The sequence below is a fragment of the Lampetra fluviatilis genome, chromosome 30, assembly GCF_964198595.1.
Source record: "Lampetra fluviatilis chromosome 30, kcLamFluv1.1, whole genome shotgun sequence".
Lineage (NCBI taxonomy): Eukaryota > Metazoa > Chordata > Hyperoartia > Petromyzontiformes > Petromyzontidae > Lampetra > Lampetra fluviatilis.
In genome coordinates this window covers 6,838,828-6,850,229 of record NC_136304.1, presented here as the reverse complement: position 1 = coordinate 6,850,229, position 11,402 = coordinate 6,838,828, and the positions used below count along the sequence as shown (strand labels likewise).

The 11,402-nt window shown below is 49.5% G+C and overlaps 2 protein-coding genes across 2 annotated transcripts; one reads left to right on the top strand and one right to left on the bottom strand.

The window, feature by feature from the left end:
- Positions 1–2,711: 2,711 nt before the first annotated feature.
- CEBPZOS (CEBPZ opposite strand) lies at positions 2,712–6,122 on the top strand. Its single transcript, XM_078870690.1, has 3 exons — positions 2,712–3,101; positions 3,907–3,951; positions 5,500–6,122. The coding sequence occupies exons 1-3, from the start codon at positions 2,981–2,983 to the stop codon at positions 5,589–5,591; spliced, it is 258 nt and encodes an 85-aa protein (XP_078726816.1). The 5' UTR covers positions 2,712–2,980; the 3' UTR covers positions 5,592–6,122.
- Positions 6,123–7,509: 1,387 nt separating this feature from the next.
- Positions 7,510–10,574, bottom strand: LOC144943361 (uncharacterized). The gene is made up of 4 exons (XM_078870736.1): positions 10,302–10,574; positions 9,437–9,652; positions 8,923–9,129; positions 7,510–7,698 (listed from the first exon to the last, which is right to left on the bottom strand). Exons 1-4 carry the CDS (start codon positions 10,572–10,574, stop codon positions 7,510–7,512), a joined length of 885 nt encoding a protein of 294 aa, XP_078726862.1.
- Positions 10,575–11,402: the final 828 nt, after the last annotated feature.

Genomic DNA, 11,402 nt, shown 5'->3' with positions numbered 1-11,402 from the left:
CCCCCTCCCCCTCTCTCTCCATTGTGTTGGCGTGTGCAGTAATTGGCCGCTTGCGCACAAGCGCTTCCACGTCCGTCGCTCACCCTTTTGGCCTCGCCCCCCCCGCCCCCCCTCCCTCCCGATACGTTCCATTCATTGGCTACCATAGTCTGATGAGCTCCCCCTAAGTTTGTGCCCATCATCATTTTCGTTCTTTTGTCTATCATGTGTATTAGACCTCCCCTCCTCCTCTCTGCCCATTGTGTTGGCGGGTGCAGTGGCTGGCCGCTTGCGCACAATCGCTCCATTGTGTTGGCGTGTGCAGTAATTGGCCGCTTGCGCACAAGCGCTTCCACGTCCATCGCCCACCCTTTTGGCCTCGCCCCCCCCTCCCTCCCGATACGTTCCTTTCATTGGCTACCATAGTCTGATGAGCTCCCCCCTCCCTCTCCCTCCCCCCTCAACTCGCTTTTAAGGGATTACATCTTGAATCATTGCCTCACTTGATACAGCTAATCTAGCTGTGACGGTCCCACCTGATGACGGAGACTTGTGTTGCCTCCGAAACGTCGTGATTTTTGTTTTTATTTTATTTTACTTTCTACGTGACTTTACCGAAAAAACCTAAGAAGACGTGATGATGGGTACAAATTGAGCAATCATTGGAAAGATGTTATTAACCATGTAAAAAATATTAAACTACGCATATTTGTATCATCTTATTTGACAGGTACTAGTCTATTTTACAGAATTGTTGACATCCTCAGCGTTTAACAGTGCTGCTATTTTTAAATCCTTTATATTAAGTTCACTTGCTTGCTTGCTTGCGCGCTTACGACCGTGCAAATCTTTCGGTCGTTTTTTAACCCACTTCCCGTGATCCAATCGAGCTGACATTTTGCACACAGACTCGTTGTGCGTGACAATTTATTTTCGTGAAATTTTTTTTCCAAAATTATACACTTTTTAGGAAAAAATAAATTATATTTAATTACCAATTGCTTAATGGTGGCAGGCAATCATCTGACCCATAGGTGGCAGCCATCTCAAGCCAGAGGACGAGAGGACTCTAGCCGCCACGCATATAAAGGATTTATAGTGGAAAACTTTGTTTTTACGGGTTATTTTTTTGTTTGTTTTGGAAGCCAATAGCGGCCGTAATTCTTGCGGAGGTGCTTAACAGCTGTTACCTTCCACTTCTAGCCCCGCCCACCTTCCCCTTCTAGCCCCGCCCACCTCCCCCAGTCCCTGACTGCCACATTTAGATAAGCTCCTCCCCCCTCTCCTTAACTAGTATTTAAGATCTTGTCTCTTGGATTTCCCTTCACTTGATACAGTAAATTTGGCTGTGACGGTCCCACCTGAAGACGGAGACTTGTGTTGCCTCCGAAACGTCGTGATTTAATTAAGTTATTTTGATTTATTATTATTTTATTATTATTATTTTACCTACGTGACTTTACCGAAAAAACGTAATAGTATGAATCCTTGCAGTCACGAAAGCTTCAATTCTAGAACCAAACTTTGGACCTTGTAAACTTGTGCTGTAGTCTGTGCTTCTTCAAAGGAGGGGGAAGAGTAAAACTACAACAATTGTCTCCTTATAACCCCTCGCGTCGTGGCAAACAGGCCTCGACGTTGGAATGTATCTGCTGAAGATGTGGCCATACGCAAGAATAGAAAGAAAACTGTACTTGGTAGACAGTTTAGCAGGTAGATTGTCTTGCACAGGGGTCGGCAACCACAACAATCAGCTTTTTTCGAATTCGGTTAAAAAAACGGGTCGATATTTAAAGATGTAAAGAGCCGAAATGCATGTGAATACAATAGAGTCCTTAATCAATAACGTCACGTATTCATGGTTCTTTCGGTAAAGTCACGTAGATAAAAACTAAAAAGTAATACAAATTAAAATAAAAAGAATACAAATAATAAATTGAAAAGAATTAAAGCAAAAAAAACACGATAAAAATAGTAAAATTACATTCAAAATTAAAATAAATTGAAAAACCCACGACGTTTCGGTCGCAACACAAGCGGTCTTCATCGGGTGGAGAGAAAAGACTTTACCAAAAGAACCAAGAATATTAATTCCTGCAGTCACGAAAGTTATAAGTAACACAAATAACGTCACGAATCAGTCCTTAAAGAGCCACATGTTTGCCCACCGCTGGTCGAGCAGAATATTTTCTTGCTGTGGATTTCACACCTGATGATGATTGCTTGTGTTGCAGTCGAAACGTCGTGATCATTTTTATTGTTTTATATTTATATTATTGTATTATTTCCCTTCTACGTGACTTTACCGAAAGAACCAAGAATAGGAATCCCTGCAATATTGGTTGTTGTTGTCGTTGAGTGAGGTTCGTCTCTCTATTTTCCGCTTTGATGAGTTTGGGCCCCAACGTCCCTGCCGCGGGGCCCCCCACCACGATGGTGGTTGGTGGTGGTGCTGGTGCTGGTGGTGGTTGTTGTTGGTGGTGGTGCTGGTGTTGGTGCTGGTGGTGGTTGTTCTTGGTGGTGGTGCTGGTGGTGGTGCTGGTGGTGGTGCTGGTGGTGTTGCTGGTGGTGGTTGTTGTTGGTGGTGGTGCTGGTGTTGGTGCTGGTGGTGGTGCTGGTGTTGGTGCTGGTGGTGGTTGTTGGTGGTGCTGGTGTTGGTGCTGGTGGTGGTTGTTGTTGGTGCTGGTGGTGCTGGTGTTGGTGCTGGTGGTGGTGGTGCTGGTGTTGTTGCTGCTGGTGGTGGTGGTGCTGGTGTTTGTTGTTGTTGGTGCTGCTGGTGGTGGTGGTGCCGGCTCAAGGCTGCAGGGGGCGCAGTGCGACCACCGTCTCCGGGGTCTCACGCGGCCACGGCGCGAGAACCCGCGAGGTCGCGCGGATCCCTCCCGGGGCGCGTGAGACGAGAGGGGCGCGTGAGACGAGAGGGGCCCACGAGAGGCTCCTCACTGGCCGGACTCTTCTCGCGGGGCGCGTGAGACGAGAGGGGCCCACGGCGGCCTTCGCGATGAGCGACAACCGGTATCGCAACCCCGCGCTGATGAGGGTGGCCAAGGGCGTCCTCCTGGCCGAGTTGCTGGGCCTGGTCGGGGTTTACTGCCTCTACTTTAAGATGGACGGAAGCCAAGGTGCAGAGGTCGCAAACGTGTTTTGATTCCTTACCGTACCCGGCCGCACCAGGGTCGCAAACGGGTACCCGTACCCGGCCGTACCCTACCTGTACCCGGCCGGGTACGGGTATCGGGTACCTGATTGCGACCTCTGGGATGAAGCCATGTTGCAGGCGCGGGTGGGTTGATTCTAGGAACGTGAATTGTGAGAAGAGACAAGACGTTGGGAAATGAGTGACAAACAGTTACTCACCAGTGACTCACGGCCTACCCGTACCCGGCCGCACCAGGGTCGCAAACGGGTACCCGTACCCGGCTGGGTACGGGTAGGGTACGGGTATCGGGTACCCGGTTGCGACCTCTGCTAAGGTGAGAGGGGTGAGGGGTCTACAAGAGGCCACGGGGGGCTGTGGCCAGCAAGGTGGCAGTGCTATCGGGGGCGAGGCCCGTGGTGGCGATTCGCTTCGGGATTGTGCCGTGAATGAAAAGCTCTGCGCCCGGTGGGCGTTAGGGGACATTGCAGGGAAATCCATTTCTGTAGTGTCAGTGTGTGCAGTACTGAACGGCATGGTGAAGTATGGTCAAGTATTATCCACGGCCCGCCAGGTGTGGGAAGATTCTCATCCAGCAGTGGATTTGTAAAAGTGCGGTACGCGTACAGGGTGGGTGCTGTTAGTCGTGGAATGAAGAGGACGTCACGATCTCAAGTATCGTTTTGAGGACGTTGAGATTGAGGTTTCGTGGATGAGTGGCGTGAGAATTCCCAGGTCAGGTTGCCGCTTTACATTCAGACATTGATCCTCGCTGTTTGCCTTCGTTTCAGACTTCAGGTACAAGGTGCACAAGAGGGTACCTCTCGTCCTAGAAGGTTGGTATTGTACCCAGTCTTGACAGAAATTGCGCAAAAACAAATACTGTACAATGAATAGTGTGGCATGCGTGTAGCACCGAGTACAGTGCCCGGTCGACATTGGACCAACGTTTCGCACCTCCGATGAGCACGGTCGGCTACGTACGGTGCGAAAGAAGTTCAACATACACGTGTGCTGGCTTGTCGTGGGCTGCACCTCGTGCATCCACTGGGACTTCTCTACATTTCCCATTCCACGACACACTTTAGAGCAGTGGTTCTTCTAAGCCTGGGCTTGCACGCACTCCGTAGCGGTGCGAGATGCCCTTTCTGGGGGTCTGGGGGGTGCGCGAGACATGGCCAGATCCCCCGCCCCCCCAAGGTAAATCGAAACAAATTAAGCAAGGGCACGGAAGTACAACTTCTTTAATGAACGAAACAGGAGGATTTCTTCACAAATCTGGCTGTCCGCCTGATGATGCTAGTTGTAATTACTGGCGAAACGTCGTACTAAGATTGTAAATGTTGTGGCTTGGCTCTCCAACACACCGGTGTGTTGTAGTGGTAACGAATTGGCATGTTTTGTTTACGTGACAAACCTTACTAATTGGCTGTGTCGGATGGTGGCGGGTTTAACGACACATTTATATTTACGCGATCTAACCCCCGAAAAAACTATATTATGGACTACTTTGTTTCATCAAACCTATGTATCTATTAGCATTATACGTTTTTTTACGATTGAGAACCAAAGGGGGGTGCAAGGCTGCAGTAAAGGGGAAAAGAACCACTCCTTTAGAGTTTGCTCGATCTTTGCGGCATTTTTCCCAACTGCGCATGCGCGACCATCGGAGAGGGGAGGGAGGGCGGGGGGTGGAGCCACTGAACGGCACGGAGAGTTCATATGTCCGAGCTTGCGAACTGAGATTTTTCTCGAAAAAAATTCACAGAATATCTGACGATGCGTGGGATCAAAGTGTGGCATGTGTCAGTGTTCTACTCTTGACATCAACGTTGATGTTTGCAGGGAAACTGTGGTAATTACATTGCAATCATGTCGACTTTCATTTTGACATTAAAGAATGCAGTTATTGTGGATGTAATCTCTGAATGCACAATGGCTTACCAATCTGAACTCTGGTTTGCCCCTCCACCCGTCTTGCATGACAGCAATTCTAATGTCAAACTTATACACGAGCTGTACGTCTAGCTGCAATTACTTCATGCACAACAGAACATACCCATCAGCGTTGTTGGCGAGTATACGAGTAACTAAACAAGCTGACGATGCCTACTTCCTATATTGACCCCTCCACATTCACCATCATTGGCAAGCCTGACTGCTGATGTGATTCTAATTTTCGAAACCCCAAAGTTTTCTATATTCAACGAATGCTGCTGAAAGAAATCCACTCCGAGATGGGGTGTAAAAACATCTTTTATGGCGGAAAATATATTCGAAGTGTATCGTCTATTTTGCAACTAGTTAAGATCTCAACACTCCTGGAACACGTTCATTGTTTCCCATCAGTTGGATGCTAACTTGTCCCTGTGGATGCTTTGCAGCTTATTACAAATCAAACGAGTGGTCGGGCAAGGAGGGCCAGAGACTGTTGGACCAGTATGCTTGGCTGGAGCAGGGGAAGCGCGACCGCTAAGCCACCCTTACAGATGCACATCCGGACCTTCTCCAGGGCTCACTCTGGCTCCATCGGCCATCCTCCTCGGACACTGGCATTGCCAAACTACGGCTTTCGTGCGGATGTCCCAGTGTCTGCGGATAATGGCGGGCAGCACTTTGAACCACTACGAAGCGGGTGGATCACCCACTTGGCATCTCGCCAGACGCCTTTGCTTGTGGGACAAGTGCCAAGGCAGCTGCTGCTGCTGCTGCATCCCGACATGAAGAGCACGAGTGTACAGCCTTCAGGCCTAGTGTGGCTCCAGGCTTGTTGTGCAGTCTCCAGCCTCACCCATATTGTTCTATCCCTTAATAACGTCCTCCCCTGACGACCAGTACCACCCTGTGTCGTGCCCATCCCGTACAGCAATGGGTCCTCCATGCACAGCATGGGGTTTCCCCATGTCTTAATCGTCTGTGTGCGACTCGTACTAAGATGATACGTAATATTGCGTGCTGTAAATTATAGAATTAAATAAAACACTTGCCTACGTATTGGACTTTTTTTGTAGCTTTTATTCATAAACTTATTTGTGGTCCCCTTTTAGGGAGAAGTTTACAATAGCGCATTTAGCTGTATACATTATAACTGGAGTCCATGCTAAAGATTGCATAGAGCTCTCACCATGGATGGGAAAGCATCGGATGGTTTCCCTGTGCTCAACATACATAAAAGCACCACAAGGTCACCACTCTTACTCTTTAAGGCAGCAGTGGTGCTCCTGGCGAGATACGGCATGGGTTGGAACAAATGGGTCGTGGAGATACTCGTCGGCGCTGCATATTGACATAGAAATACTTAAGCCCACTTCACTTGGCTTCCACGGACTTTAAACACTCGTACATTTTCTCCCACTTCATGGTTAACGTCGTGCGTTCAGCATTTAGATTTTACCAAACAGTATTTCAGAATAAAAAGCGTGCCTCCTTGAGCTGGGCAGTTGGTGGAGCACGCCTGTAGTCCAGCCCTGTGGAGGCAAGGGTTTGTGGATTGCACAAAATTTGTGAAACTCCGTGTGGGGAAGTGCCAGAAGGCAGTACAGCAATATGAATATTCACCATCTGTTTCCATCTGTATGGGGAGAGTGTTGCCCCCCCCCCAACGCACGAGGTTTTATCCGAGGGCTCTGGCTTCCTCCCACATGTATAATACTCAATTGGCTGAAAAAACATCTTAAAATAAGAACTCAATGCAGGACCCTTGTGACAAACACTCCTACGAATTAGTATGGCTTTCCTTCCCAAGCACTCGCGATAACCAAGATCGTAAGAGTTGCACGTTTATAAATGTACTTACATTCCTGAATGAATAAGTTTATTCTCTGAACTTGGTCATCATCAGCCATGACCTATCCACTGCTGGATGAAGGTCCCCGCAAGTCATTACCATGATCCATCATGGTCTCGTGGTGCAAAAATCCATCTAGCTTCTAGCTTTGGCACACACACAACTCATCCCTCCATTGTGGCGGTCGTACTTTCAGACGTGTCCCCTCCTTTGGTTGGCACTCCATCATCATTCTTTACCATCGGCCATCATCCCTTCTAGCGATGTATCATGGCCAGGCCCACTGGCTTTTCATCAATATGTTTTTAACTTGCAGTTATTCTCCAATCCAAATGTTGTTCTTTCTGTCTCCTGGCAATTCCAAGAAAATACCTCTCCAAGCGTGTTTGAGCACTTCTCATAATCTGAAAAAACGTTAACGACGGTCGAATAATTAATTATTCGGGCGTGCTCACTTGCTTGGTTGTCCTCTAAATTGTCCATTCCATTCTCAATAATTTTCATGCACAATGTATAACCATTTATTATTATTCTTGTATCAGCAAAAACGTATCACCATAACACCCACAAGTCTGGAACGCATATTAACATCTGACCGCAAGCACCGCTACCCCTTTCTCCTCCAAGCAGTGGCGTGGGCCGCGGTCCACTGGTGCTTGCGTGCCGTCTCCCGCAGCAGGAAGGGCAGGTCGCCCTCCCAAAGGAGCGTGAAGTTTGGGGACAGAACCCGCTTAAGCGTCTCTGCGCCACGCACTGGCTTGCCCGACGCATCAGTGTAGCCACCCAGCCACGCCGACTGTGGGCAGACAGACGCAAGCACAGGCCCACAGACAAGATCTCATCGTTATCCAATGGTTGGATTTTGTATTTCAACGTTACGTGTGCAGGGCATGCAGCCAGCCATACCCGAATTAGGTATAAATATGAATTTTAAATCAAGACTACGGGAAACCTCCGCTCTACTTGGTTGAATTATTGGGTAAAACGTTTCAGATAAAAAAGGGGTTGTGGGGTCTGTGCATGTTTTGCTGGCCATCTTCCGATTCATGAGCACTGCTGTGGACCTATCAAGTTGTCCTTGAGAGTATCGGCCTGTTTTGGGGTGGTGGCATGGCACAGGACAGCTATCAATTGTGGGCACACCTTTGTGCCTTCATGTGTGACATGTACAGTGTTTTTAAAGTCGCTTATACACATAGGGGAGCTGTTTTTTCGTTACCCAGCCACTATCCTCTTAGAATATTAAAGAGCAAGGCCGTAGCCATGGAGTCAACATTGGGGGGGGGTCAAATCTTCAAGGGTGTCTGGGGGTCCCAACCCAGAAAAATATCTAAATTTGAAAACTAATTTCCTGCCTAAAATATTTAAAAATTCACTAACACATGGGATGGACTTTTTATTTATTTGTTACAATAATGTCTAATAGTGTATTCTATTACATTGCTCTATTTTTACTTTTTTACCATTTATTGTTTCATTGTATGTAATGTTTGAGATTAGGGATTAATAAAGTACAACCATAACCACAATCATATAAACATAAATCTATGCATTGATTTTTATGCAGACAAGTCCAGACAGATAGTGTGGCCAAGGTTGATCAAATAGTTGTTTTTATTTACATAGCAATTATTTTTTATAGCAATATATTGGGGGGGACATTGAGCATATTTGAATATTGGGGGGGGGGGGGTGTGTCGTCGTCCCCCCAATTTATATTATAATTACGGCCTTGCTAAATAGTATACATATGAGGCTGTCAGTGTGCCTGGGGCATCGTTTGTGTGCCTAAGTATTGGATAAACATGCCCATCAGATATTTGGCAGTTGTCCACTTACGCAAACAGATAGACATATCACAGGCTACTGCTAATGAGTAACTCGCTGCACACACACACACAAACATGAATGAGTATCCAGCCTTGACCTGTCCCACGTTCGATGGCAAAAGCGGTGTTGGTGCGTGCCGAGCTGCGGGCTGGGCTGTCTGCATCACGGTGGCCGCTGCGGCGATGCGCACCTTTGGGGTGAAGCTTTCCAGCCAGGTGTACGGCGCCGTGATGACCAGGACTCCTCCCGGCGCCACCAGCCCAGGCACGCGGTTCAAGAAGGCCATTGGGTCAGGCAGGCGGCACAGCAGGTTGGCCGCCAGTACGCAGCCAAAAGTCCCCAGATCGCGGGGGAGGGCGCAGGCGTCGGCTTGCATGAATGAGCAGCGACCACGGTCCTGTATGTATTGCGCAGGTGGCACCAGCAACACCACCGCTGGTTACACGCGCTGACCAAACTCCCCGAGGTGATGGCTCAAGCACCCCCCCCCCCCCCTTTCGTGTCAGACTCCTGATGCTGCTTTTGAAAAACATTTTAAATGCGCTCAGCGGGATCATTTAAAACGGCTGTGACAACCACACATTTTGGTGAAGCGTTTAACCGGAGTTTTACCAACTCGGAATCTGCCACCTGCAGGGCGTGTATGGGGGGTGCTTGTCGAGTCCTGTGTGTGCAGTGCGAGTCGTGAAGGGTGTGCCGCTCACGATGTCGGGAGGCACGCGTGCAACCATGTCGATGCAGAGGTCCCCTTCCTCAGTGGCGCTGTAGCGCATGGAGCCAGCATCCTGGAGTTTCTCGCTCGCACGCACGAACCCCTGGCTCAGGTCCACGCCGAGCACCGACTGGAATCGTCGCGTCAGCTCAAACGTGCTCCGGCCCACGGCGCAGCCCACGTCCAGGGCCCGGCTCGGTACAGCAGCCTGCAGGAATCGTGGTAAGCAGGGGATAGCAAATGGCTGGCCCAGGCGTGCATCTCTCGGGCTGAGAATGCACAGCCTGGGTGCCTGACTGAGTTCATGCCTAGGAAGCCTCAATGTATGGTGAGTGGCGCTGTAGTTAGAGCACTTGACACACAAGGGGAAGGTTTTGAGTTCAGATCCTGATTGAGGATCAACTGAACCCTTCATCGCTCTGGGGTGCTAGGGGGGGGGTATACTTTTTGACCAGGGGATAAGGTCTTCTGAAGGCCTCAGAATACAAAGGTCATTTTCTGTGAAAGTCTGAAATAGACCAGGGCAGTGCTTAATTTCTCACTTCTTGTTTTGCAAAGTCACCCAATAGACGCGAGTAGTGACTAGTAGCCACAGCCAGAGGCATAACTGCACACTGTGCTGGCTGCATGAATCCGGACAGACGTAGCAGTTGAAAACGAGTGTGTGCATTTATTGTGTAAAACACCGATATACACGAGGGACATTGAAACAGGAACGCTTTGGGAATTTTCTAGGTCAGAAGTCCCAAATCTCGCCCGTGCCTACAGACCGCAGGTTTTCACGAGGCTCTGGTGTCCAGGGCAGCGCACGGCGAGAAGGGGGCAGCGCACAGAGAGAAGGAGAAGCGACCGCTCACCTCGGGGCCCAGGCTCTGCTCTATGCACAGGTGGGCGCACCTGGCGGGGAAGTCGAGGGCATCGCGGGGCCCCCCCTCGTGGGGCAGCGCCTCGCTCCCCTGCGCGTAGTGGAAGTGCAAGTACTCGGCAAGCAGGCGCGGGCTTTCGTACACGTTCTCGGGGCCCCGGGCCCTCAGCAGACGCACGAGTCTATGGCCTGCACAGGCCAGGGCCACGGTGCCCGCCAGTACCGAAGCGGCCGTGCGGCGATCGGTCACCCACAGCGACTGCATTCCCTGTGGAAGAGGAGAGGCGATGGCCAAACGCACACGCGGCACGCACACTTGTTTGTAGATTTTACACACGCACACCTTCACCTGTACACAATACACCTGTTCACATCACTACACACACACCTTCACCTGTACACAATACACCTGTCCACATCACTACACACACACCTTCACCTGTACACAATACACCTATACACATCACTACACACACACCTTCACTCACCTGTACACATCACTACACACACACCTTCACTCACCTGTACACATCACTACACACACACCTTCACCTGTACAGTGCACACACGGAGGAAGAGAGCGAGTTAATATGTACACCGAAATAAAAATTCCTCGTATGTGTACCTCCGATTCGCACGGTTGGCTACATAGGGTGCAAAATAAGTTCAACATCACAGCAACACACCTTCACCTATTCGCAGGAGTACACACACACACTTGCACGTGTACATAGGACAGTACTGTACACACCTACACATATATAAACACACGGATATTTAACTGTATAGTTTACCCACACACGCCTTCCACAACTGTGTAAAGTACACATACATTTACCTGTACAGACACCCGTACACACGCGACCACGTGTACACAATGCACACACCTGGCATATACACACACAGCTTCACCTGGCATGCACACACCAGCTGGCATACACACACAAGACAAAGACAAACAAATAACCCTCACCCACCAGGTAGAGCCTTCGTAGGCTGTTGGGGCAAGTGCTGCTCGCGAGCGTGTAGTCACTGTAGTGTGTGCCAACCACTCCCCTGCCTGCACACGCAACGCACCTTGCTGCACAGGACA

Coding starts and splice junctions, on each gene's coding strand:
- CEBPZOS (XM_078870690.1), top strand. CDS start 2,981: ATGAGCGACAACCGGTATCGCAACCCCGCGCTGATGAGGGTGGCCAAG. Junction 3,102..3,906: donor TAAGATGGACGGAAGCCAAG/GTGCAGAGGTCG, acceptor CCTTCGTTTCAG/ACTTCAGGTACAAGGTGCAC. Junction 3,952..5,499: donor GGTACCTCTCGTCCTAGAAG/GTTGGTATTGTA, acceptor GATGCTTTGCAG/CTTATTACAAATCAAACGAG.
- LOC144943361 (XM_078870736.1), bottom strand. CDS start 10,574: ATGCAGTCGCTGTGGGTGACCGATCGCCGCACGGCCGCTTCGGTACTG. Junction 9,653..10,301: donor AGCAGAGCCTGGGCCCCGAG/GTGAGCGGTCGC, acceptor CGATTCCTGCAG/GCTGCTGTACCGAGCCGGGC. Junction 7,699..8,922: donor TGGAAAGCTTCACCCCAAAG/GTGCGCATCGCC, acceptor GTCTGCCCACAG/TCGGCGTGGCTGGGTGGCTA.